At 38.6% G+C, this 26,962-nt stretch overlaps 1 protein-coding gene across 3 annotated transcripts in view; it reads left to right on the forward strand.

Moving 5' to 3' along the window:
- kdrl (kinase insert domain receptor like) overlaps positions 1-26,962 on the forward strand; it is a 46,223-nt gene that overhangs the window by 10,265 nt on the left and 8,996 nt on the right. For 2 of the 3 annotated variants that reach the window (XM_079249632.1, XM_079249633.1), the window contains exons 4-25: positions 869-996; positions 1,959-2,118; positions 2,232-2,371; positions 2,450-2,621; positions 2,765-2,891; positions 3,748-3,917; positions 5,057-5,213; positions 8,326-8,437; positions 10,398-10,506; positions 11,566-11,850; positions 12,096-12,242; positions 12,791-12,919; positions 13,827-13,933; positions 14,360-14,489; positions 14,950-15,054; positions 16,813-16,926; positions 17,450-17,538; positions 17,700-17,853; positions 18,508-18,605; positions 19,669-19,791; positions 20,143-20,254; positions 24,289-24,388. In XM_079249632.1, coding sequence (XP_079105758.1) covers positions 869-996; positions 1,959-2,118; positions 2,232-2,371; positions 2,450-2,621; positions 2,765-2,891; positions 3,748-3,917; positions 5,057-5,213; positions 8,326-8,437; positions 10,398-10,506; positions 11,566-11,850; positions 12,096-12,242; positions 12,791-12,919; positions 13,827-13,933; positions 14,360-14,489; positions 14,950-15,054; positions 16,813-16,926; positions 17,450-17,538; positions 17,700-17,853; positions 18,508-18,605; positions 19,669-19,791; positions 20,143-20,254; positions 24,289-24,388 — 2,968 coding nt within the window. The remainder of the gene's footprint in view (positions 1-868; positions 997-1,958; positions 2,119-2,231; positions 2,372-2,449; positions 2,622-2,764; positions 2,892-3,747; positions 3,918-5,056; positions 5,214-8,325; positions 8,438-10,397; positions 10,507-11,565; positions 11,851-12,095; positions 12,243-12,790; positions 12,920-13,826; positions 13,934-14,359; positions 14,490-14,949; positions 15,055-16,812; positions 16,927-17,449; positions 17,539-17,699; positions 17,854-18,507; positions 18,606-19,668; positions 19,792-20,142; positions 20,255-24,288; positions 24,389-26,962) is intronic. The other variant, XM_079249634.1, reaches the window with a different exon arrangement.

Here is a 26,962-nt window from a genome sequence, read left to right on the forward strand (position 1 = left end):
TAAGACTGAAATACAGTTCACATAAGCATAAAGTTCTTAGATATTGGTCCAAGAACTAGTTATCGTGTAAAGCTGGATACTCTCCATTTCCTCTCTTGTTGCTCTGGGAATGTGGTTCCCAGTTTGCCTGCCCTGCTGTGCATGTGTTTAGTCTAGCACACTCTTTTCAAAGGCCCTCAGCTGTTTATTAAATTATGATCCATGCTCACTTTTCAGATAATAGTCCCTTCATCACACCACTAATGCTTGACCTCACACCAATTGCAGACTATTTGTTTAGCCGTTAAGTTCCCACAGTTGTCTTTTGAAGCCTGGCTGCTCAGTAAGAACTACACAGTTCACAGCTCTGATTCCTTATCTGCTTAGGATGAAGTAATTTTATTGAATGCCCTCACGTTGCCCTTTTTCAGTTCTATGTATCCAGTTGTTTCCCCTGCTGATCTTTCATGGGTGTCATGGAAATCTGGTTTCTATCCCAACTGACACTAAGCAAGAGTAGGAGCACACAATATCTCTTCAGTCACAAAGGTAACATGAGGACAGACGTAACTTATCCTCACATTTCAGTGAACCAAACTTTCATGCTTTTTGAATGTTGGAGAAAATCCACTCAGGCACTGGGACAAAACAAGCAAAAAAGCACACAGAAAGCAGCCCAGAACCTCTTTGCTTTGATGCAGTTGTGCTAACCATTGCATTTCTTAATCTGGATCTATCATTCTTTATCTGTCTGACAGTTTGAAATTTGCTGCTAACTGTGTTTGTTCCCATAGGACAGCAAATGAGGAGCCATGCATGCCGTGAAACGTAGTTTTTGCCTGACATGTTGTAGATGTAACTTATTTAGGAGACTTTTATCATCCCTCAGATCCAGAGCAACCATTTGTGGAGCCCCATGATCCTAAACCTTATGTCTTGGGCATCTACAGGCATGAGACCAGCCTTGTGGTCCCCTGCCGGACATCATCGCCTGATGTTAATGTCACACTTACGACGGTAAGGCTTTACAAAGACTGTCTTTTCATGCCTCTTGCATGCAGCCTCCTGCTGTAGGCTGAATTGCTGTATCCTACTATGCACAATTATAAGCAGTGCTCCATAGACATCAGTGGACTTTGAAAAAAAAAAAAGAAAATCTGAAGAAATACAATTTCATTAATGCTCAAGCATTCTTTATGTGTCATCTCAATAGGAAAGAAAAAGGGTTTCCATTGCATACAGGAGGTACCTCTCTGGTTCTCACACCCTTTGAGTATTGATACACTCAGAAACAGGCTTGTCAGAGGAAAGCTCAGGGAGTCATCGTGTCTGCTTCCTGTAAAAGCAGGAAGGTGCTCCAGGAGTGCTTCTCTCAGAATAGACTGTCCGGCTAAATTTAGTCCTGCAACTCTTACAAACATCAGGAAATACAATACATGTCCAGTTGCTTGAAACAACAGGTAACATTTTATAATCTGCAGCCTGTCATGTGATGCCGGAATAAGTTCCCATGACAACCACAAAGGCACTTTTTTTTAGTTGTATCTGCGTACGATATCTAAATATGTGTCATTGTGCCTCAAACACAACAGAAACTGATTGCACAGATCGTGATTGTGCGATCTTCCTGCTATCAGTAAATCTATGGCACTCCTCCTTCCTGCTCTTCTTCCTTCCTTTTCTTCCTCCTTCCCTCTTATCCCAGCCAAAAGTCCTGACATGAGAACAAACAGCAGCAGGCACGTACATCCTTTTCCGAGTCCAGAAAGTTATGTGCTTCATTGCATAAATGATTGCAGGGGTCACACTCCATGAAACAATAAAAACTAATTAGACCTCCACTCTTAGCAGATGTCTATCCCCAGGTGAGCCCAGTAAAGCATGAGTTACATATTAAGTCAGGTTAAATGCTCTCCTCTTCAGTCTGTCTGGCTTAGTGATCTTTACCATCGCAGTCTTATTTGCCTTTATCACTGCAGCGCCCGGCTTTATCAGAGAAGATCGCTAAAGAAATCTTTTGGGATCCAAAGGTGGGCTTTAAAGTTCCCTGCGGTTCCTACCCAAAATACTCAGATCTCACCTGCAACACTGTGATCAACGGGCGTTGGTTCAAGTCAATGTATTTCCTTCAGAGATGGAGTGAGTTTGGTTTTTCTGATGAAACTTGCAGATTAAATAATAAATTCTTACACTGGTTTCTCTGGTTCTGTCTGCATCTCACAATTTCTTCATGTTTTCTCTCCTTTTTACAGCTCTTGTTTTCGAGAATGTAAAGATAACCCCAGAAAAACACGCTAAAGTGTTGGTCGGAGACACCCTCGTCCTGAACTGTAGCGGCGAGACCACCTATAATGGAAGAATTTTCTTCACCTGGGATTTTCCAAGAAAGAGAGTAAGTTTAAAGCTTAAGACTGGCCTTGGAAATGAGGTGTTGCGGCAGCGCTTTTTATGTTCTTGTCTTTGTCTTCAGCAAAATAGACACTACACAGAGACGCCTAATTTCATAAGTGCAAAAGTTACTGTGATGACCAAGACTTTAAAGTTGACAAATGTTACCATGGAGGATAAGGGAACATACCGGTGCAAAGCAGAGCTTGAACCTGTAAAACACAAGAATGTCTCAGTGAAAGTCATTGTGTATGGTGAGTATTTCCTGGATGTTGTATTCTGACTTTCTGGTTATAACTCAGGAGTAAAAATAGCATATTATGATGATGAATACTTTTTATGTCTTTTTTTCTATCAACACTGGCTTAATTGTCTTGATAATTATTATTCTTTGCAGAGCATCCTTTCCTCAACATATCCTATAAGCAGGAGAAGCGTGGCACAGTGATTGCCAATGAAGGTAAAAAGAGGCTTGTGTTTGAGCCCAAGGTCAACGCTCTTCCACAACCAGACATGATAGCATGGTATGTAACACTTAATGGCATGTTGAAGAAAATGTTTGTAATGTTTAAAAAAAATCCTGTGAGCTTATGTTTAGCAGAATGATGCATGATGATCCATCGTTTTGTTTCGCAGAGTGAGAAAATACAATTAATATAAAATGCAGAAATTCTGCAAAATGATCCGAGTTGCAGGTCATTTTGCAGAATTTTGCAGGATACTCATTAAACTGATGACAAGAACTAAATTGTTCTCAAAATATTATAGGAGATTTCCTCCACCTTCTGGTTGTCTTGTTCTTTCTCTGTGCAACCTGCAGCTGTAGCAGATCATTTTTAGTGAATGGATAAGATAAGATGAGATAAGACAAGACAAGACAAGACAAGACAAGACAAGACAAGATAAGATAAGATAAGATAAGATAAGATAAGATAAGATAAGATAAGATAAGATAAGATAAGACAAGACAAGATTTACTTTATTTATCCTCATAGGGAAATTAAATTTACTTGCAGCATCAACATCAGAAAAATAAATACATACAGTATATCTATAGATCTTATATATACACACACATAGCAGCAAGTATATTTACATATCATAAAAGTAAAATTAAACTCGGTCAATGTAGCTGAAGATAAAGCTGTGTGAAATATAATATTGACTTCATTAAGGATTTACATTTTGCTGTATGAGCTGGCTGATAGCAAGATATCAAGAAAATATGTGTGTTTATACGTGTGTATGGACTATTCATAAAGTCAGTGTAACGCCTGGTTTTACGACTGACTAAAGTCTGCATACTTCCTACCCTCAGAATGAATCTTTCTAGGTTTTTCTTTTCATTGTGACCACACTTGTTGCTCTCCTGTTTTTCAGGTATAAAGATGGAGTCCTCATCCAGAAGAATTCTACTTGTTACAAGATGTCTGGCTACAGCTTGGCCATTGCTGATGTGCAGCAGAAACATGCTGGCGTTTTTACCATTAGTCTGGGCAACAAACTGAAGGGACTATACAGAAATCTGAGCTACACTCTGACAGTGCATGGTAAGCTATTATCATAAAGCTGACAATAAATGTGTATCCTGAGGAAAGTAAACTCTGCCTTTGCTCTGCACTGAAGCTTTCCCAGCAATGCTGCTGCTCTCAGTACATTTCATGGGACGGCAGGTAGCAGCTCTAGTATGAGAAGAATTTGGGGCTTGTTGATTCCAGGGCTGGATTGACGTAGCTGAGACAGCTGTTGTTGATTACTGGGGCTCTTTTGAAGGGGCTTGGCGCAGTGTGTAAATGGCTCGAACTCTATTGTGCACACAGACTCCAGCCGCTCCAGACCCCCTAGTTCCATGCATTTATTTGCATCCTCATTGTATACACAGTCCTGCTCACATAAACATGCTCCATACAGTATGTATACAGCTAAAGGGAAACAGATTAAGCATGCAGTTCGCTGTTATGATGGTTCTATGAGGGATACTGATAACTGTTAACACTTGAGGCTGTAAATATTGTAGCATGTGAAGCGGAGTTTATTCACTTTAGCGAACAGAGTCATGCAGACGTTGGCCTTTTGAATTGCATTCTTTTAGCCGTTTCTGAGTAGTGTGCCAAAAAGTGGAAAAAATCAGACCCCTTCTGGCTTTTATATGCTTTATTTATGAGCCCTGACTGTCATGCTTCACAGAACGTTTATTTACTGGAATGAATAAACAAAAACAAACAGTAAAGAAGCTCACAGACACAATTAAACAAAGTAAGGAGTGATCCCTGGCAATGAGATAACAATTTAAATTTGATCATCAGTCTTTTTAGTTGTCACAGGGCTCCACATTATTAATGCACTAATGCTGTGGTGATTGGGGCACAGGTTTTAGCTGCTTGCTTTACTGTGTAGTATTCCTATCTGAGCTGCTCACAATGCAAAGAATGGCTGTGTGAGGTGGATGACCTCCTGAATTGGAAAGTATCTTGGTCTGTTGTTCATTACAGCACACATGGTTGAATCGCTGACCAAAGCACAAGCCACAGCAGGGTTGTTCTTTGACCTTAAGTTAGAGCTAACAAGTCATCCTGCCATTCTTCTTCTACATCAGTGTCAGGATGGTTGATCTAACCTGTTTCTCCTTCAATACTCTTTGTTTTTTTCTTTTTCTGTCTGTACATTTATGCCTTCTTGTCTCTCACAGTGAAGCCAAGTATTTCAGAGATGGAGCTCCCCACTGCAAACGTGCAACCCTATATGTTGGGCAAGCAACATCAACTAACCTGCACTGTTTTTGCAATGCCTGCTCCAAACATCTCTTGGTTCTGGCAACCCTGTCACCCAAACGCAACACTCAAATAGTGAGTCATTGTTTTGGCTATGTCCTAATCAGCAAGTTTAAAGTACAACTCATATATTTCATCGTCATTTAGGCAACTTGAAATGTAAGATTTGTCTCTATAAAGTTTTTTTTTTATGTTCAAGTATTCACATGATGATGATTCAGAATCAGTACAAGAGATATATTCTACCTGTATTGTTGCTAAATTTCAGTCGCCTGCTTTCAGATGATCAGAAAATTTGTTATTGTGCAACATCTGTCCGTAGTTTTACAATTGTGCCTTTTGAATAGCTCTTAGCTCATAGAAACTGAAGCATTTTGAGAACTAAACCAACACCACACATGTCAAGTAAACAAGTTTTCTTTGTGCATTCCTCCTTTAGTTTTTATTTTCAGTACGTTTCCACAACCTTTTTCTTTAGTCATATTATAACGTAAGCTATAATGTCATGTGCTAATCTTACAATGCAACCTCAGTTATTTCCGCCAAACCATCCATTTCTTGATTGCTTAGTCAAAATCAGGGAAGTGGAGAAGGTGGAGCCTATCCGAGCAATTAGCAGGTGAGAGGCAGGATAAACCCTGGACAGGTTGCCAGTGTGTCACAAACCTCATACTACACCAGTTAATGGAAAAATGCACAACATGCATTTCTTATTCAGCAACACGTCAAAGTAGGTTGCATCTACATTGTCAACCACTTTTTTATCTGTCATTTAATCTTGGTCAGATTTTACAGTTCGCAATCACAGCTACTAGCGTCACCCACTGAAACATCACATACGTTAACTCAATATTTTTTGTTTGCCTCAGCAACAGCAGAAAAATTCATATTTGTGAGACTACAATAAAAGTTAGATTGAAGTACATAAACGTGATGCTTAACTGAGGACAGCAAATATTTTTCAGCTTTTAAAGGGAGAAAAGAAGACAGAAAGGCACATACATAGCTTTTGCTGTTTTATTGGCTGATACTTGTACTGTGTGGTCGTGCTACAGTTCCTGCAGCGCTCAGCAAGTGCATATAAGCAAAAATCTGCGAAGAATGTGGGCGTTTTGTCTCAGGTTACATAGCCCATTGAGGTGATCAGACGTCTGTGTCCACACAGCCAATAAAAAACTCTGACATGAGTCACATCAATAGAAAAATTGGTTTTGAGTCACTTTGGTCTGGTAATGTGAACGTAACAATGAGCGTATTTTTGGTTCTGTTTCCTGAGTGTCAAGGGAAAGCTACTACAACTAGATGCGTGTCTGGAACGCTGCAAAGCAGTGCAGGAAAGCAATGCACACCATACTAGGACCATAACTCTGACTTCCTGTAGTTTTTCTTCTTTCCAAGGAATTTTCATGGATTGTGTTTATGAATCATAATCAGGAACAGAATTAATTATCTGCTGTAAATTTAAAATCAAACTTTTAAAATGTTTGCAGTAATTTGAATCAAAATATCACAACAGCTCAAGATCAAGTACACAATCACCTAGATGAACTCTATCATTGATTAGCAGATGTTGGAATCAGAATCACCAGTCTAACCCAGGGATCCTACTTTAAAACAGATCTACACTGACTCAAGTGAATGTGTCCCAGAACATAATGCATAAATCAGAGAAAGGCAGCCATTGAGAAATGGCCTTTCATTTGTGGTCAGTAGCTCTGTGGGCTGAATGGGAAGCAAGGGGAAGATATATTCATCTCAGATTCCCTGAGCTATTACAAAACTAAACAGAAATGAGTGACTCTGCATGAATGCCGGCCTGGTAGTGAACCCACACATAGAACGGACACGAGGACATTCCTTGAGAAGCGAACTTGTCAGCGACAGTGCAAACCTGTGAGTTGTAAGATTGAGAAAACGATAGACCATTATGCTTCGCTTAGCAGGCGCCAGCTCTACTGAGAAAAACAACATAAAGATACTAAACGATCTGACACGCTAGACAGTGCAAATCTACGATTTTTTTGCATAAAAGTTCCAATAATAAATCAGAGAACAACTTGCTCTTTGTAGATTTGTGATAACCAATAACAGAGTTCAAAGCGAGTCCTTTTTGCACTCGCAGAGATAATCAAAGCTGGCACCAGGAACAGGGGCTGCACTGTGGCAGTCAGCTAATGAGACAGAGGAACAGCAACAGCCTGGTGGGGGTCCAATTGTGTAAAATGTTTGTTTTATACTGCCCTGACCTTGCAAAGTACATGTCAGTGTAAATCCAAAATGTAGCCCTTCAAGATTATATCTCATCTTAATCTGCTGGAGTTTGGACAGGAGGGGAAATGCATGGTTTGTGGAGGATTTAGAGGTGGCAGAGGTTTATCATGCTGATAGCGTTACGGGCAGAAATATGGGGACGACTTTATCACCAGGTTGAGAAGTTATCAGCTCTCCCTTGCTGACCGTCAAGGTCTTACGATCAACCTTATCTCCTCTGGCCAGAATGTGTGGTTGAGGTGGTGGTGGTGGAGGGGTTCCTGTACAAGGTGACGCACAGCACAGCCCTTCCTGTCGCTGCGGTGGTTTCCTTTTCTGCCTCTCCACTCATCAAGCTGATTGTTCCCCACCATGGGTGGTTTTTGAGGGGGAGGGGTCTCAAATCAAAGTTTTCTCATTCCCAACCTGGACCAGAATTTTGTGCATAATAATCACTGGATATTGGAGAGAAATTTTACATTTAGCAGCTGGTACAGTGTAATAAGTATAACTGTTTTGACATGTCTGCACGGTGTGACAGACAAACAACCGTTAACACTACCCTTCATTCCTGAGGAGAATTTATAGCGATCAGTTAACCTATTATGCATGTTTTTGCCGATATACTCAGAGAGAACCTGCAAATACAAGTGGAGAACATGCAAACTCCACGCAGAAAGGCCAATTGTTCTAATCTCTCCCCAGTCAAAGCTCGAACCAACTTTCTTGCTGTAAGGCTGCACTGCTAACTACCACACCAGGGTGCCTCTCACCTGGTAATTGATGGGATAAGCTCCACCACGACCCTGAATTAGACTAAGTGGAATGAATGTTTTAACATTCCCAATTAAAGCCACATACAAGTCTGTTTGTTTCATTTTTTATAAATGTAGCTATTTTCTGTTTTTCTATGTTTTATGTTTCCTTGTTTTTGCAGTTGCGTTACTTATACTGAGCCAATCCTGCTCAACCCTGACGAAAGGGGGAATTATTCCAACATTATAACAGCCATTGATGAAAACGATGTGTTTGTTCAAGGAAAAAATAAGGTATGTTTTTCTTAAACAGTACAAGCACCATTTGCATGCTCTTTTTTTCTTTTTTGCTTTGAAATGATGCTGAAATATATGACAACTGGATCATGAAAAGGTTAAAAAGATAAAACACAGACAGCAAAGATCTCAGTTTGATGATCTGAAGCCCTTATCGATGTCACCAATCCTCCCAGTCTTTGTCTTACTGGCAGTGAAAATGATTATTTTAGTTTTCCTTAGTTTTCTTTTTTCACTCCAACGCCCATTTTAATTAAAAGAAAGAACAAAAAAGAATCACATTTGGTGTTCATGTGTGCACCTAAAAATACATGATATTTTCTTGATTTAAGAAACCAGGAAAATGGCAGGTAGGAGTAGTGATGAGGAGGTCGAAAATGCTGTTTTTACCACCCAGTTAGAATTGAAGAAAAAAAATGGTTTCAGCCAATGAAAAGAAAAAAACACCCACTTTATTTCTCACATCTGATTGGGCGGAAAGCAAACAGCCAGCCTTTAAAGTCACTCGCTGTGTGTTGCTTCTTTATGCATCAGTCATATTCTGCATAACAGGGCTGTTGTGCAGAACAGGCTTGATGGTTATGATGTCTGTTGGCTTTAACTGCACACTCACACACACACACACAGCCTCACTGCTTGTGAAAAATACCACTTTAAACTGATGCCTGTTACAGCCATTTCTATGATGGGAACTGCACAAAAACATTACCTCTAAGACGGGAGGATGTCCTAGCAGCTACCCTCAAAGCACCAGTCCTCAGGCTTATTGTCTGTTTCTCTGTCTTGAAATAAATGTGATAGGTGGCTTTATTTATTTATTTTTATTCACTGCTTTGACCTGCCTTTATTTAATGACTGTTAGTCTTTTATGCAATTGAAAATGAGCTCTCTATCTGATTATTTGCACATCAAGTCATTGTAAATTAGTTCATTTCCTCAGAGCATCACTTATGATATGTGTCTGACATAAATAGGGAGGCACTACTCATTTACAAGTACTTGAGGCCAGTTGCTGGTGTTTTATGAGGGTAAGAACTAAGGGTCAATGATAACAAGCAGCAGTTTAAAAGAAGAGGGATTTGATGGAAGCAAATTCCTCTCTGTCACCCCACATAAATCGTGCTGGCCCGTGAATAAGAACATAGTCTGAGTTGGGCCTCTCCACGAGGCCCAATGGCCAGGCAGTCTGGTCCGGGTCACGGTATAAGGAAAACATGGGAGGACAACATGAGCAAAGAGGTCACAGTGTGTCTGGTAAGGTCACTTCTTCAGGAGTGTGCACAGGCATTTAAATGACTGCTTTCAATCTCAGGTTACATCATGTTGAGTGATAGCTGCAACATAATACCAAAAGAGTTCTCCATCATGTTTTGACAGATGACATATCAGCACGGATTGAAGAATGTGATAAAATTCTGAGTCTCCTGCTGCCTTGAATGTTTATAGTTGGAGTATTGTAAGTGCAGCAATGCTGAAAATGTTTCTTGGCCACAACTGAGAGTCAGCACAATAGTTACTATCAGTTCAGGAAGTTATGGCCAGCAGAGCCCAGACAATACACCCACATCATTCACTCTCTTTGATGTAGCTGACTGCCTCCAAAAAACATGTCACTATGAACACTAAACAGAACTCCATGCTGTCGGACCTCCGCCCCATTTTTCCCCATTCTTTTTCTTAATTATAGTCTTCAAGATGTATTTTTTGTAAATTTAGTGCTTTCTGGGAAAGGTACATTAGGGCCCAGTTTTAGATCTGTCGCAATGGTATGAGTGTAGTTAAATTCCTGATTGATTCTTTCGTTAATGTCAAGCGATGATCAATGCAAAATTCTCCATTAGTGTCTGCAAACCAGAACCAAGTATTCTGATGGTGAACACTGAGGATAAAACAAATGCATATCTTCATCATAATGATTGGCTGTTCAAGTTATTCATTTAAAATTGAACTGTCCTAGACTGTGAGCACCCTGGTGGTTGGAGAGGCTGGTGTGTCTGGAATATACTCCTGTTTGGCGCAGAACAAGTATGGCACAAGCACGATGATGAAACCTTTCTACGTTGACGGTAAGTGGAGCACCAGAATGCAGGAGCTGAAATATCAACAATGAATTTTAATGCTTGCAGAAACAAGTTTCATTCTAATTGCAAAGCACAACTAATAATGGACTTTATTTATTTCAAATGATCTACAACGCTGTAATGAACTGCAAGAACAGGAAAGGAATGTGGAGATTGTGTTGTGCAATAAAGAGACCAGAGGGGGGCATTAATTCAAAACATCTTCCACTGTAGCTGAACAGCTTCAGGGCGGAAGAGAGGCAAATGTGTCCTGAACCATATGGGGAGCAGTAATGGCATACGTTTAAAAACAGCCATGAATAACTGCATTCCTGCTCCGGTGCCAGCAGGTCATTCCTCTTTCGCTCTAAACTCCTGTGTGCTACAAGAATTTACTTCTAAAGTGCACTTGAGTCTTTCAAAATATTCCCAAAATGTCTTTTCAAGCACTTATGTAGTAACAGCAGGGATGGGGTGTCACTGCAAGTAAGCACAGTTAACACTGCAAAAAAGCGAATCACCTGTAAAAGAATTGTGAATCTTCTGAAGGCGAAGCAAGGCTTTTGCAGGCACGAGGGAATGTAGATGAACCTTTAACAGAGGGGATGCCAAGTACCTAGAGTTATTCTGTTAGAGTGAGAGGATTCCAAAGCGGCGTCCGGCTTTCTTCCAGAGGTGAGGAAGACGGAGAGTGATGGAATGCTGAAAAAAAAGTACAATTGTAATAACAGCTGTTCTCTCTTACGAAACAGAGAATGCTTTCCAGCAAACTGAGTAAACAAGCACAGTCTGATTCCCTTGCGTCACAAACTTAGCCTCGCTCCAGTTGGATGAGTTCAGAAGCTCCACTTGCCATGATGTCCCCTAACATGCTTCGAATTAAGAGTGATAAAACAGGAAATAGCTGCAAAGTTGACATTCTTAATGTGACGTAAAGCTTGTGTCAAAAACCATTGTCCAAATTAGGATCGCCAGCCAGCGTTTTAGCTGCCATATTGGCCACTAAACTTATCTGTAACTGAGGATGAACTGGAATCATGATGCAGACTATTCTTCTTCTTTCAGATCAACCTAAAGAAGTCATCATCACACCGCTTACAGCAATCGAGGGGGATGATGTGACCCTGACCTGTCGGGCAACCCGTTACCTCTACACAGACCTACAGTGGTTGGATTCCAGGAACCAAACCATCACTTCCAACATGTCCAGCCTCCAGCTAAACAAATATTCCATCTCTCGCTCTCTTTATCTGCACAATGTGTCCCAGAGCAGCTCCACAGGTTACAAGTGTCAAGCGTACAAGCTCCACGAGAGGATTGAACTCCAGACAGCTGCACTGGTTGTGGATGGTTAGTTACAGAAAAATATGACAATTTTAATTGTAGCTTACGGTTTCTGATTGCAACACCTTTTCCCTTAATTGCCTCTGTTATGAAATACTCATGTGCAGGCATATGTGCAGCATTTGGTTTCAAAAGAAAGAACAAAGAAAGTTATGTTCCAGCTTCAAATGAGTCACTTTCTGAGAAGCAGCAAAGCAACAGTATGTCTGATTAATTTGTGTTTCTTTTTTTTGTTTGTTCTTTTTATACAGAGAAAAAACGACCCTGGCTCAGTCAGAACCTGACAAATCAAGACGTGAACAGTAGCAGTACCTTAGTCATGGCTTGCTATGCTTCAGGAGTGCCTCGCCCCCTCATTGTATGGTACAAAAATGGCATTAAAGTGGAAGAGAGTCCAGGTACTTTTAAGAGTAATAATGCCCTGTGAACTATTAATGTGACTTTTTATAGTTTTTATTCTTTTTTTTTTATCATTTCAATAGCTGTGGGTTTCAAAGCAAGGAATAAAGCACACTGATACCCATCGTTTGATCACTTATTAAAGTGTAATTCTTGCTGTTTGTTTTTTGCTCCATTTTAGCCCAGTTTAATGAAACTAAGACTTTATCATTGTGAAGGACAGATCGAAATGTTTTGCTGTGCAAAGTTGACAAAGTGGAATACCATGCTGTTACTTCAACGTAAGAAGGGGTAGGGACAGACCCCGTGTCAAAATGTGAGGTCAAAATAAAACAAAAAGAGATGAGTGTGACAGAGAGGGATCTTGGAAATTTAAAAAAAAATACTAATGGGAGACAGTTCAGAACAACGGGAAATAAAGGCAGACATACGGATGGAAACTAATCTTTAGCACTGCACTGCTTCCAGCCGCAAAAGCTGAAACTTGTAAAGCATCACACACCAGACATCATTACCCTGACACTAACCTACAGCTTTTGTCTTTCAGGCGTCACTCTGGGTGTAGACGGGACTCTGATCATTGAAAGGGTGAAGAAGGATGATGAGGGTCTGTACGAGTGTGTGGCTCAAAACATCGAGGGTTTTGCAAAAACAAGTGCTGTTGTTACTGTGCTTGGTGAGTCAGACACTGTCAAACATTTCCTACAACCAGATATGTGTACATCCAGCTATATTATGCTGGTTTCTGAGTGTGAGGAAATCTGTATTACTGGATGTTGGAGCAAACACACATAGTTTGTCCAGACGCTGAAGCTGTTGCGTTTTCTGTATCTCAGAGCAATTGTAAAGGCCTCGTGTTTTCTTGTCATCACTACAAATAGCTCTGGTCTGATTTCAGTTTGAAAAGTGCTCCTGACGGAAAATGTACAAATGCCAGGAATGCAAAGTGAATTCTTTCCTGCGTTTTATGATCACTTCTTTGGCTGTGGGCCCTTATCTAGAGGACATAACCTCTGTCAAATGTTAAGAGCTCAACTAATGAGTCCTAAAAGATTGCTGCAGCCATCAAGGGACTGGAAGCATACATAGGAGATAACTGGAGAAAAAAAGCCAGTCTCTAAATGGGCATGTGTGTTTATGTTCTGCTGTGCCTGTTTAGTGAGAAACAGCTTGAAATAGACGATGGAGAGGGAAAAAAAAGCTATTTCAGATTTAAGGGATATGAACTGTATCACAGTTTCAGTTTCTGAGTGGCTGCAAAGACAAAGTTTGGAAGAATGCACTAACGGAAGAATTGTGGTATGCGTACTCCAAACAAATCAGAAATAAACACAAACGTGTGTTTCCACTTTCTTTTGAAATACAGAGAAAATTCGGAAAGTAAAAAAAGGAGACTGAGAGAGAATGACGTCGCATCAAAGTCTCTGTGAACTTTATATGTAAATTTGTAATAAACTGTTTGCCTTAGATCACAGCTCTCAACAAATCACTGTCAAGATAACACGACACATAATGGGTGCAGGAAACACACAGATTTTCTGCCAAAGCGGTCAGGGAGTTGACGCCTGCTCTTTTCTTTCCAGGAGATGAAGGGAAGCCAAACATTGAGGTAATCATTTTGGTGTGCACTGGAGCTGCTGCTACGTTCCTCTGGCTCATGCTTATCCTCTTCATTCGCAAGCTCAGGAAGGTAAAGTCTTATGTTACTTTTTTTTCCCCCACAAACCCCACGTGATAAACATTTGCCAAGAACTGGAATGTGACACAGCATTTGTGAAATTCAGCATTTCCTCTTTTCAGTGCCAACTAATTTTTCTCCTGGAAGCAACTAAGCCATGCCTGTTGTGAAACACTGGAACTTCACATTTAGCCATTATTTATGTGTGATCATGAGTTGTGGTGTCATTGTGGGGGCCTGTCTTTAAAATAGAACACAATGTTTCATACAGTTTACAAGAAATAATTTCTGTTTTTAGCTCTTTCCATAGAAAGTATGCATTTCAATACTTTTCTTTCCTTTTTCGCTTTTTAACAAAAGTTCACAGCTTGGTTGTGATGAAAAACTTAGAAATATTATAAATAAATAATGTTGCTTTTTGTCTTTTAAATACTTCAGCAGCCAGCACATTACAAAATGGGTCCATCCATTATTATTGATCCTGATGAGTATCCCCTTGAGGAGCAAAATGACCTTCTTCAGTATGACAGCAGCAAATGGGAGTTTCCACGAGATCGCCTCAGACTGGGTGAGCATCATGTTTCACTTTATATGAAAAAGGTTTTATATCAAATGAACCCTCCATGCCGTGAGTGTTAATACAGTGGGCCTTTTAATTTTGGTAGAAAAGGGGAGAATTATTTGGGCTAGTCATCAAGCTGTTTAACTGTTTAAAAAATAAAACATTAAAAAATGCAAAATATCATCGAAGTAAAATGCAGATATTCATGGTGATAATATTCACAGTGGCATGAGGGTAAGTAGAAGTGTCACTGCTCTTTGCAGCTGCAGCAGCAGATGGCCATCACTTATCGTTGACCTGTGCTGTCATTCAGGCTCATGTGAACCATAAATTCTTTTGAATCACTGTTCGGTGACTTGCAGTGGTGGTCTTCAGGTTGTTGGCCATCTCATAGGGAACCCATGTTGTTTTTATCATTTTTTTTTCTTGTTGAATCTCGATTATCAAGTGTTTTCATCTTTGCCAGGTAAAACCCTTGGTCATGGAGCTTTTGGAAAAGTGGTTGAGGCTTCAGCCTTTGGAATTGACAAGCTCTCAACATGTAAGACTGTTGCAGTCAAGATGCTGAAAGGTAGGATATTAAGCATCCAGCAGTCACGATTGTTGCCTGTAGCAGTTTTCTTGTGCATATTGAAGACTCATTAGCGCTACAGCATCACATGGGCAATTACTATTGGCATGGCTTATTTGTTAAAACCAAAGAACTGGATGTCTGACTCTCGCTAAAGCCTTTAAACTTGCCCCAAACAAAAAGGCTGACATGTTGGGCCAGAGTGTTCAGATGTGAAGATAAGTGAAAGGTTTAAGAGGAGGACATAATGAGCAGTAGTAACATTTATATTTTAACATCTGGGAACTGCTAACTGATTTTGAAGAGAGATCATTTACATTGTAATGTCACCACATTTCCAAAAGTCCAGATTTAAAAAACTGATGGCACAGAGTTAAAACCGGAGAGCCAAGAAGCTGAAGTGACCTCAGATTTTACTTTCTGAGATATTTCATTCAGCACTGCTGCAGTGTGAATGACGCATTTATTCATTTTCTTTACCTGTGTGTCTCTAGAAATGCAAACTGCTGACATGAAGTGATATGGGTATAAGTGGTAAAAAAATATATCTGTGTGCTGGATCATTTACTTATGGTCTTATCTGTATGTCTATCAATCATGTCTGAGCGTAAATCCCAGGGTCCCATATTTAGATGAACTGGCTGTCTGTGGTTAGTCACAGGTCAAACTTAATAGAAAGCAGCAGCTCTGTGATTTAAAACGCTGGCTGCTTTTGCTTCTATCTGATAAAAATGTGGCTGGTCAAATCAGCCTACTCTAAATCTTTATCTTCATGATTTAAGGTGGTGAAATTTTAATGCTGTTCAAATTGAGCAAAATAGTAATGAAATGAGAGTTTAAACATTTACCATTTTAACTCCAAATCTACTATGTTTGAAGATTTCATCCCCCAGTTGCTTCATTTCTCATGGACAGAAGTAGCATTAGTTTTTTTTTTTTTTTATTATTTCAGGAATTCTTCAAATGAAGCTTTCTTGGTTAAAAAAAAAACCAAAACAAAACAAAACAATTTACTCTACATTTCTCTGTATAAAGAACAGACAAAATTAGTAAACGTTGTTGTATTTACTCAAATTTAGATCTATAATTTGTTCATTTGTATATCCAATCATCACCCTTACTTGCCATTATTTTGTCAGCTAACTGGAAATCTATAATTTCTTATGCTTTGGACAACTTCTTCATCATTAACAGCAATTTTTTTTTTGTTTAATTGTTTATTCATTTATTAGCTGGTGCTGTAATGAGTTTTAGGAATTTGATTATATTTTTTAAATATAGGTCAAATACACAAAAAAAAAGATTAAAACATATTTTTAATGACAGATTTAAGTATGTATATTAAGTAGTATAATTGTGTCAAAAAATTGTACAACTTTTCTGAAAATGTGTTTTGAAAATACCTGAACTGCAATGAAATGTTTAAGGTGGCAAGTATAACAAAGTGGAAAAACCTGATAACAGTAAATGGTAAAAGTTTTGGATGTTCATATTTCTTATTGTTGATAATAAAACTTTTAGAAATTCTTAATTTTCTTTGAAACAATAAATTAATCTTGGTTCATCTATAGTCTCCCACAGTTTACAAAAAGGTAGTCTTTTAATGACAACTAATGCAGACTTAATAATGTATTATTAATCTTTTAAGCTGAATGACATAATGCTGTAGTCTTCCCAAAATGATTCAATCTTTAATTAAAAAAGAGTGTTTACTTTTTCATCTGGATGGATGATATTAAATAAAATCTGATATTACAGGCGGTGCTACATCAAATGAGCGTAAAGCTCTGATGTCAGAATTAAAGATCCTGATCCATATTGGAAATCACCTGAATGTGGTTAACCTGCTGGGAGCCTGCACAAAACCTGGAGGTGAGCATTAAAACAGAAGTTAAAACATATACAAGCCATCTAATCCATTCTGTGTCACATTGTGTATAAATGTCCACTTTCTCTTTCTGAGCTTTCTTTAAATGTCTACTGAAACGCCTTTACGTTTACTGTGGAAGCTGCTGTTTTGAGAAATATTAACCATGTTAGCAGCTAACTTTTGTCACATTTTCTGAGCCCTCTCCCAAGTTTGAGATAAGAACTTCTGAGTTTCAAATGTCCTCAAATGCAACATTAACAATTGTTGTTTGAGGAAGGGAGAGGCAAAGTGCTGTCAGAGAAAAAAGCAGTAAATCAGAAAAAACAACAAGAGTTTAAATAATTGTAATGCACACCCACACCTTTCCTACCTACTGTATTTAAAGACTTGTCAGGAGATATGGGAAGATAAATACTTGGAACATCAATGTGTGTAACGTAGCTGAATGTTTTGTAATGTCACCATTGGCTAGAGCCCACACACCCTACTGTAGTGATAATCTAATCCAATCTACCACCTCAACAGGACCATTGATGATAATAGTGGAGTTCTGCAAATATGGGAACTTGTCCAACTATCTGAGAAGCAAGAGAGATGACTTTCTTGTCTATAAGGTGAGCTGCATGAGTTACACTTTCCTGCTCTCAAGCTTTATCTTTACTTCAGCTAAAAGTTCAGCCAGGTGAACTGGACAGACTGTTTTGGTTAAAGCTCTTCATATGTCATCCAGAGCATTTAACCTCCTGTTATTTATCATGTGTGTGTCACTCATCAGAGCCAAGATGGTAAGGTGGTGTCAGCAGGGTCGGGCTGCGAGCTGAGTGAGTTGATGAAGCGCCGGCTGGAGAGCGTGGCCAGCACCGGAAGTTCGGCCAGTTCTGGCTTTATCGAAGATAAGAGCTACTGCGACTCAGAGGAAGAGGAAGAAGGTAAAGGCCAAGCACGTCTTGTTTCTGTTCAGCCCCCGCACTCTTACCCCCTCCCTGTTTGTCCCTCCTGCGCCGGACTAAAAGCTCCCCACAGATTGTTTTCAGGTCTGATGGGACGTTTCCTCCTCCTGTTCAGCAGTACAATCACTGTAGCAGGAGCCACTGTCACCCCACTGAGTCTGGGGAGGCGTCTGTTTGTTTCCTGCTCTCTGCTTCAGCTCAGCATGTCAGGCATGTTGTTTCTGATGTGTTATTTCTGGTACGATTAGCTGTTTACTCAGGTGGGAAAAGGGAAGGACTTCATGCAAGTTCCTCTCCTTACTTCGCCCATTACCACACGTTTCACCTGACATCTGAAAAATACCGTTTTGTTTTCTTCCCCCATCTGTAGCGGATATTTTAAAGATGTATTGTGTAGGAGGAGACAAGTTTGAGACAGGCGAGTTTATAAAGATGACTTGTTATCATCTGGAGGTTTTACATTTACAGTTTCTCCAGAGGATTCACTCATTTTTCAGTTTGTCTGATTTATCTGACAAGTGCAAGGAGCTGACCACATTGAGTGCATTTAAAAGCATGGCAAGATGAGAATTGATGTCTTAAAATGATGAAAAATCCCCCTCACTGAGCAAATGATGTGCTTTTGTTTCATAGAGTGCGAAGATCTATACAAAAGAGTCCTCACATTGGAAGATCTCATTTGCTACAGTTTCCAAGTTGCAAAAGGCATGGAGTTCTTGGCATCACGCAAGGTATCTCATTTCTACTTTGGTGACTTGTTTAAGTGTTCTTAATTATCTAAATCTTTACCAGCATGATAAATGATCACATTCTGTTAAATAAGTGTATCTAAATCTATGGTGCCCAAAGAACTTTAACAGATGTCAAATATAAATAAATGTACAGGAAAGAACAACTTGAAAGGCCATGCTACCACTGATTTGGCTCAGCTTATTTTCGTTTGTTGTTTAATTTCACCCCTGTGGTTTATAAAGGATGTCAGTCTTGCGCTCATTAATTTTTCAAGTCATTCATAGTTTTTGGGGGGACCGGATGACACTGATTAGAGAATAAACCCATTGTAACCTTCAACAGGGTATTTCTCAGCCTGGATAATGAGAAAAATATTTCCCGTTGCGCTAACACTGATGACTTGTGTTAGTCCTGAACTCCAGGATGTGTACTATTTATATGTTATTACATTAAAAAAGTCTCCACTTGAATTTCACTTGGCAAATAGGTACAAGCCTCATAAAAATTGGATAATTGGATAATTACTTTATGTGTATATATATATATATATATATATATATATATATATATATATATATATATATATATATATATATATATATATATATATATATATATATATATATGTATATATATATATGTATATATATATATATATATATATATATATATATATATATATATATATATATATATATATATATGTATATATATATATGTATATATATATATATATATATATATATATATATATATATATATATATATATACATATATATATATATATATATATATATATATATATATATATATATATGTATATATGTATATATATATATATATATATATATATATATATATATGTATATATATATATATGTATATATATATATATATATATATATATACGTATATATATATATGTGTGTGTGTGTGTGTGTGTGTGTGTGTGTGTGTGTGTGTGTGTGTGTGTGTGTGTGTGTGTGTGAGAGAACATATTTACCAACACACATAATTTATATTTGAATATAGATGTTAAATTGTGTTTTTGTCTTTGTCAGTGCATCCATCGTGATTTGGCAGCAAGAAACATCTTGCTGTCTGAGAACAATGTTGTGAAGATTTGTGATTTTGGACTAGCCAGAGACATTTACAAAGACCCGGATTATGTGCGCAAAGGAGATGTAAGTTTTCTAAAGTCCAGTGTTTTTGCATATTTATTAGATCATTTGCACAGCTGTTTACTGCATTACAGAAAGAAAACTCAATGACTAACCATCAACACATGGCAGGCAAAAGAGTAAACTACTAAATTGACAGAAAGAAAACAGGATTGAGATTTTAACGCTTCTCACATCACGATATGTTTATTAAAGTCTGCCTGGATTATTGAACCAGGTTCCACTGAATCAAACCTGCTCACACGGCATTTTAACAAAAAATTATAATACAATTAAGCTTGTGTAAGCTTGTTTTTGTAACATTTGCAATGTTACAAAAACAGTAATTGATATTCTGTCAATACTTGTTCACAGGCTAGACTGCCACTTAAGTGGATGGCACCTGAGGCCATATTTGACAAGATCTACACGACTCAGAGCGACGTTTGGTCATTTGGTGTTCTCATGTGGGAGATCTTCTCTCTAGGTAAGAGTCATGTGTCTGTACTGAGAGCTTTATTCACAAGGTCTGGCTATTAAATGATAGAAAATGCTAGAATTCCACAATCATGAGGAAAATCTGTGATATTTTATTGCTTTCTCTATAATTTTATGATCATGTTAACACACCGTAATCAGTCCCTGTACAGTCTGACCAAAGCATCCCAGCTTTTTTCCTTCACTATTGGAGCTTTTCCCTTAAGTACTTGATTTTAGAGAAGAGATTAAAAATAAAAGGCACTTTATCAGATAAAAATGCCACATGGTTTAGCACTGAAATGGTTCCCTTGTTCAAATTACGCTGCTGGTGTGTTGTCTGAAAGCAGGGTGAAGACATTTACAGCAACTGTTGACTAATTACCCAAACTCACAAGGTTTCCACATCCTCTATGATTTAATTTCATCTCAAAGAAAAAGAAAACTGAGAAAAACAGTGAAACTCATCATAACCAACTGACAGAAATAAAGGATTAATGTAAAAGTAAACTAAAAAAGCACATGAAAAGTGCAGATCATTTCCAACTGTATTTTGATTTCTACCCTATGTTAAAGTTCATTTTAATAACAATGGACATGTTATATGTATATTAGATTCATAGATAATATATTAGATGAATAGATTAGATTCATAGATTTATTGATAATGAATCCACGGTTTCTTGGCTATGTTGTGGTGTTTGTTGCAGGTTTGCATCTTAATTGGGTCTCCTGCAGTGATGAAAAGATGCTCTGTTTTTTTCTGTTCTGGACTGTAATTGAGAGCTTCTCCTGCATTTTTTGCCTGAGCATCCTGACCATATATTGTGCAGTTATATGCATATATACTGAAAACAACCTTAGAGATGGAAAAACAATCATGAAAATCAATCTTGTTTTTTGCGTAAAGTTTCTCACAAACAGGCAAACGTTGGTAAAAACATAACCTCTGACACCCCTTGGCGGCGGTAACAAAAAGCAAACCCAAAATGTTCATTTTTTAAAAAAATATATTAATAAGATTACCAGTTCATTGGCAGCTTGTTTCACGGAGACAAATGCCAAACAGAAGTTTTCACCAGCCAAACTGTATTTGATATGTTCACTTCTGTCTGTAATTAAAGGAAACGGTTTAATCCTCTTTTAAATGTAAACATCAGTGCTTATTGGCATTTTTGTTTAACATCATTATACGTTTATTAATCCAGACATCTCACTTAAACTGTAGTTTCTCATGTATATTCAGTGTGAGGGGACCTGGGAGGGTCTACACGATGCCTCCAGCTACACAGTTTCATCAGATGTTCTGGGTAATAACTGTCTTCTTCCACTATGTAATTATGCCTCTGGGACAAAAAACCTGGACTTGCATTGTCAGTCAGAGGAAACTATTTTGCTTCACTCATGCAGCAAACATTAATGCTTGTGTAAGTCTGAATATGAAGACAGGCATGGGACATTAAATCCACCTCCTATTTAAGCGAGCCATTTTATCCCAGCTGGCAACACAAACTCTCAGTAACCAAGCAGCCACATCAGAGTAAAAGTGTGCCCCTGCTGTGAACACACTGCAGTCTTTAAGGCGGCATTGTGTGCCGGGCCATAATTGCCAGAGAGCCAACAGCACAGTTCTATACATAGACTCAACATGAAATACTGTGTGTTAAAAAGCCACCATGGGCACATAAGTGTCAGAACCAGAGATCAAAGTGGGATGTATTGCTGTACTGTACTTTTTGATTTTGCCGCTTTTCAATCAGAACCATTTGGTTTTAGCCTTTAGTGTTGGTAAAAGTGTGTCAAATTGCACATTGTCTTTGACAGAAAGCACACTGACGTCATAATGACACATTTTTCTTTCCTCCTTTTTGTATTTTCCATTAAAGAAACACTTCCACATCTGGGAGGTGTTAGTGGGCCTCAGAAAAATAAATCAGGAAACAAAGGTTAAAAGTGACCTCAAGACAAAGAAGGGAACTTTGCAACCCGATCATGTTTAAAGGTCTAACTTTCGTGACTCGAGTATGTTTTCCAGATCACTTTGTGAATAAGCAGTGTGTGAGGTGTGTTTTGTAAAAGTTCAGATATCCAGCTGGCTTCTTTAATGTTTATGCCAAAAACAGCTCCAATATGATTCACATCTCCTTTTTGGATGATTAATTTTAAAGGTATAGTACTCCATCTCTTAAAGAGGTCTTTCCATGGCACTTATCTGGCACTTAACTGTATGAAACTGCAGTCTGCATGCCTTCATATTGGAGAAGCAGACAGGAGCAACGTTGACGTTACAAATCAATATGTTGCCCTAAACAGGCTCAACACTAAAACACAATGTAACCAGAAGCAGTATTGTTTCTGCTATTTCCTACTACTGATCCTTTAGAAAGGAGAGCTGAACCAGTTATATCCTCCTTTGCTCCTTTCAGTCTTGCCCACCTCCACAGACAAAAACATATTTTAACCTTGCAAGTCTCTGAAGTTACTGAATTTCAGTCATTTTTGATGAGTAGAATTTTTGTGACATCTTCTTATAAACACGTCAAATCTTTAAAACTTGAAAACAGACTTTTAAAAAGCAGTGGTGGACGAGGAACTCCAGTTTAAACTGGCAATAAACAACTGAGTTAGCCTATAAGTGATCAATATAATAGCTATTGGCTAAGACTGGTGTTTTTGTGTGTGACTGCTGTCAGTAAAGAGGACATAGAGAGGTCAACAAACACAAAAAATAAATTTAGGACAACAGTTAGCTTAACATGCATGGTTTTGGGGCAGCACAGAGTGTGTTGGTTGGTATTGTCGCCTGAAAGCAAGAATTTTCCTGGTTTATGCCTCGGCTGGGGCCTTTCTGTGTGACGTTTGCATGTGTGCGTTATGTCCTGGTACTTCGGGCTCCTCCAACAGTCCAAAAACATGCCTGCCAGGTATAATTTGTGATTCTAAAGTCACCCAAAGAGTGAATCCAGGCACAAATGGTTGTTTGTCTCTGTGTTGGCCCTGTGATGGACTGTACCCTGTCTCTCGCCTGATAGTAGCAGTGCTGGGCTCCAGTGACCCTGCAATGGAATAAGAAGGTATAGATGGACAGATACATGGCTTGTTTCTTACATTTTTCTCAGTAATACATTAATTAGGCTCCATGCCAATACTCCTCTATTCTTATCCAAACTGGGATGTACCAAAACCATAGGTTTTATTACAATTTGTTTTAACAGGGACTATAACAGCATTTTGGTTCATGTCAGTTAGTGGATGTTCAGGTTTCATCTGTAGTGAATAAATACTGTCAAGGAAAGTCCATGAAAAGTGCATGTTTTTATTCCGTCCCTTGCATCAAAAAATGGAGTTCAACTAGAAATGTGATCCATGTGAACAGACGTTCCTTCAACAAAAATGTTTTTTCTACAAATCTGAGATTCTGTCTTGGTTGCATATTAATGTAGATAGCCACAAAGACGACTGAATATGCATTATATGTGGATTTTAAAAGAAAAAAAAACTCTTATCTGAAGTGTCAAATAATGTTGAGTAATGAGGTATAATTTCCAAAATCAACAACAAATTGGCAAACGTTATGCACTTTTTACATTTTATGTTTCCATTGTGAGCTGAGTAAAAATGGTCTCAGCGCAACATGAAAATATCATTTCACATGGTGGTTTGAAAGGTTTCAAAATCCACTGCATTTTGGTTGGTGAGTGAAAGGCTAAAGGCTGAACAACCATAATAATGGAACTGCTTTTTATTGTATAAAATAAGTAAATCATAATTGCATTATCAAACCTTTTTTAATCAAAAGTCTTTTATAGTGAATTCTTTTCAGCAAGCTGGTTGTTAGTCTTTTGATTTTTGTACTTCAGTGTTCTTGAAAGACATTTTTCTTCTGCACTCAATAATGTAAATATCTTGTCACATTGCATTAGTATTTAGATTGAGTCTTGCAGTTATTTTGTGTTTACCATACATTAAGCTTTCAAAACTGGCCCCACATAAATACCTTATGTTAAATGTAACGTAACTACCCCCCTTCTTTTCTTCCCCCAGGTGCCTCTCCATATCCTGGCGTCCAGATTGATGAAGAATTTTGCTGCAGACTGAAGGAGGGGACCAGGATGAGAGCGCCAGATTACTCTCCCTCTGAAATGTGAGAATTTCCTACTAACTATACTTTGTTAAACGGTAATAGAAATTTTATAGCATGCTGCATACCTCCAGGTTAATGTGAAGCTGGCTGTAAGCAATAATTTGACACGATTTGCTGATTATTTGTCCTATCCTGTATATTTGACTTAGACCAATTAATGGAAAAAAAGATTCCTTGACTGTCCAATTAAAGCTGAATTTGTGTTTATGAGAGGCAGCTGTAATAACAATTACATGGGCATTCTGGCACCGGGGGAGAAATTGGAATTACGGGTTATGTCAAGGATGTCCAGCAGTTCACATTTGATGTCAGTCTGGGAACTTGGACCTGGGTTCTCCAGTACCTAATCCACCTCTCTAAGCTCTTGGTCACCCCTATAAAACTGTATATAAGCACTTTTCAAAAATACATTTTAGTGAAATAATAATAAAATTTGAAATATATTGTAACAGAATGAAAATTTGATGTGTTTTTACAATATTGGGTATTTCATATTAGTTGACATTCAACTTGTTAAATTGGAGAATATTTAATTAATTTTTGGGGTATTTCCCCATATTTAGGAAAATACAGTCAAATTATTCTGAAGAAAACAGTAATATTATTTTCTAACAATGTTGCTCTTTAAGGTCAACTGTATATTCTCCTCACAAAGGGAAAACTAAGGCATTGAGTAAAAGCCTCCCATATCACTAAAATAAGAGGAGTACTGTTTCCTTCTAGCTCTTTGGAGGAGCAGGTAGGATGTCTGATAAGAATCTCGGATGATCCTGCTCTGAATGTTACAGAACTACTAAATGCTTCTGCAGCCCTGCGCTCCAAGCTTTAAAGCCCTTTCTGACTGACAGTGCTGCACGTGTAACTGAATACTGAGCAACTAAATATCTTGTCTGGAGCCCATGTTCCCCCTATGATGAGGTTTTTTTGAGCAGTGGTTGGACCATTGGTCTGGACAGAAATATCTGTGGGAGAGCTGAAAATGCTTGTCTTTGGTGTCACTGCTGTCAGTCAATAATGCAGCTTTTCAGACTTTATTTTATTCTTTTTTGTTTTGTTTTGTAAAAGCAGACCCACCAATCACAGCCTGAGTCTCAGCTCAACATGCGTGCGTATCTAGCATCTGGTTTTAATTTGAAGTCACTCACAAGAGTTAAATCTTATCTATTTTGAAAGCATAATGCTGCACTCCTGCTTAGGAAACAATGTTTCATCAAAAGATACATATTTTTAAAGCATTTGGAATTAAAAATTACTGAAAACATTGATCAGCTTCACAAAGGAGACAGTGACTGGATGCAGTTATACTAAATGCAATCCAGATTGTAGGTTTCAGTCAGAGCCAAGACTCCCTTGTACTTTCCATCTTGGTTCAGGCTGTCCATTGAGGAAAATACACCAGCAAAATGAAATACTTTGCATTCTCAATGCTGAGATGACTTGCCTTTAATTTAAAGCTGAGATAAAAACCCGCTTACATCAGTTTAACTGGGATGCACTCTGAGTCAGTGGGGTGAATTCTCTTCATTCCCCAGAGAGCTCTGCAGTTGATCACAGGTGTGCCTAAGCTCAGGTTTTTGACACTGTGACCCCCTGTCACCACCACCCCTAACCCCACCCCTGCAACTCTGAATATAAGAATGATTAAAAACACATGAAGTTACAGATGGTGTCATTTAATTTGTGCTTCTTCAGGCCCAGTTCATCAGGAATGTTGTTCACTGCCTGTTAATAGGATCCCCTCGTATGATGCATCACATTGGAATTTTGCGGATGCTATTCAGAGAGTTGGAGCACAATAAAAAAAGGATGTTCCTTTCCCATTCATACCACCCCTCCACCCCCTCCCCGGATAAACTAGCTCAGCTTTGCAGAATCTTCATCCCCTCAAAAACACCACACTCCTTAAGACTCAAAACATGTGGAGCCATGCTATTTGTTCTCATTAGGACAAGGCAGGAAGCGTGGTTTAAATTCTACTGTCATACAATGTCTCCACTTCCTGCCCAGTGATATGTATAAGAGCTGCGATCATGCTCTCCACATCCTGTCGCTGTTGGGAGGTCTACCACCTGGGAAAGCATTCTCTACAGTCATTAAGGTGGGAGTCACAGCTGTTCAGCCTTTTTAAGCCAGACCTGAGAAAACTACGCAGATGTAGGAAGAGGTGGGGTCGATGCAGCAGCAACTACTCTCAAGTCCTCCAACTTGCAAAAGAACGATACAAGCGACTTATATTAGTTATACTGTAATAAAGGCCTTCACAGATGGATTTCAATCAGTGTCATGCTGGGAATGTAATTGAAAGAGCAGCATTTGCACTCTGTTTCTAATCCTCCCCTGAATGAGGGTGGTCACTGCAATGAGAACTTGTATAAAGGTTTAAGTCATCCCACATGGGCAAAGATGCTGACAGCTTGTCAGAAAACTGATGGAGGTTGTGTGTTCTCATTGGCGGGAAGAGTTAGATACAGTCCCAGAAGCTTGGGATTAACACACACAAAAAAAGAGAACGAGGCGTGTTAAAAAGGTCTGAATGGCAGCAGATTTAGAGGTTGAGCAGATGTGGTTGAATTT

This window comes from Telmatherina bonti (genome assembly GCF_933228915.1).
Source record: "Telmatherina bonti genome assembly, chromosome: 12".
In the NCBI taxonomy this organism is placed as follows: Eukaryota; Metazoa; Chordata; class Actinopteri; order Atheriniformes; family Telmatherinidae; genus Telmatherina; species Telmatherina bonti.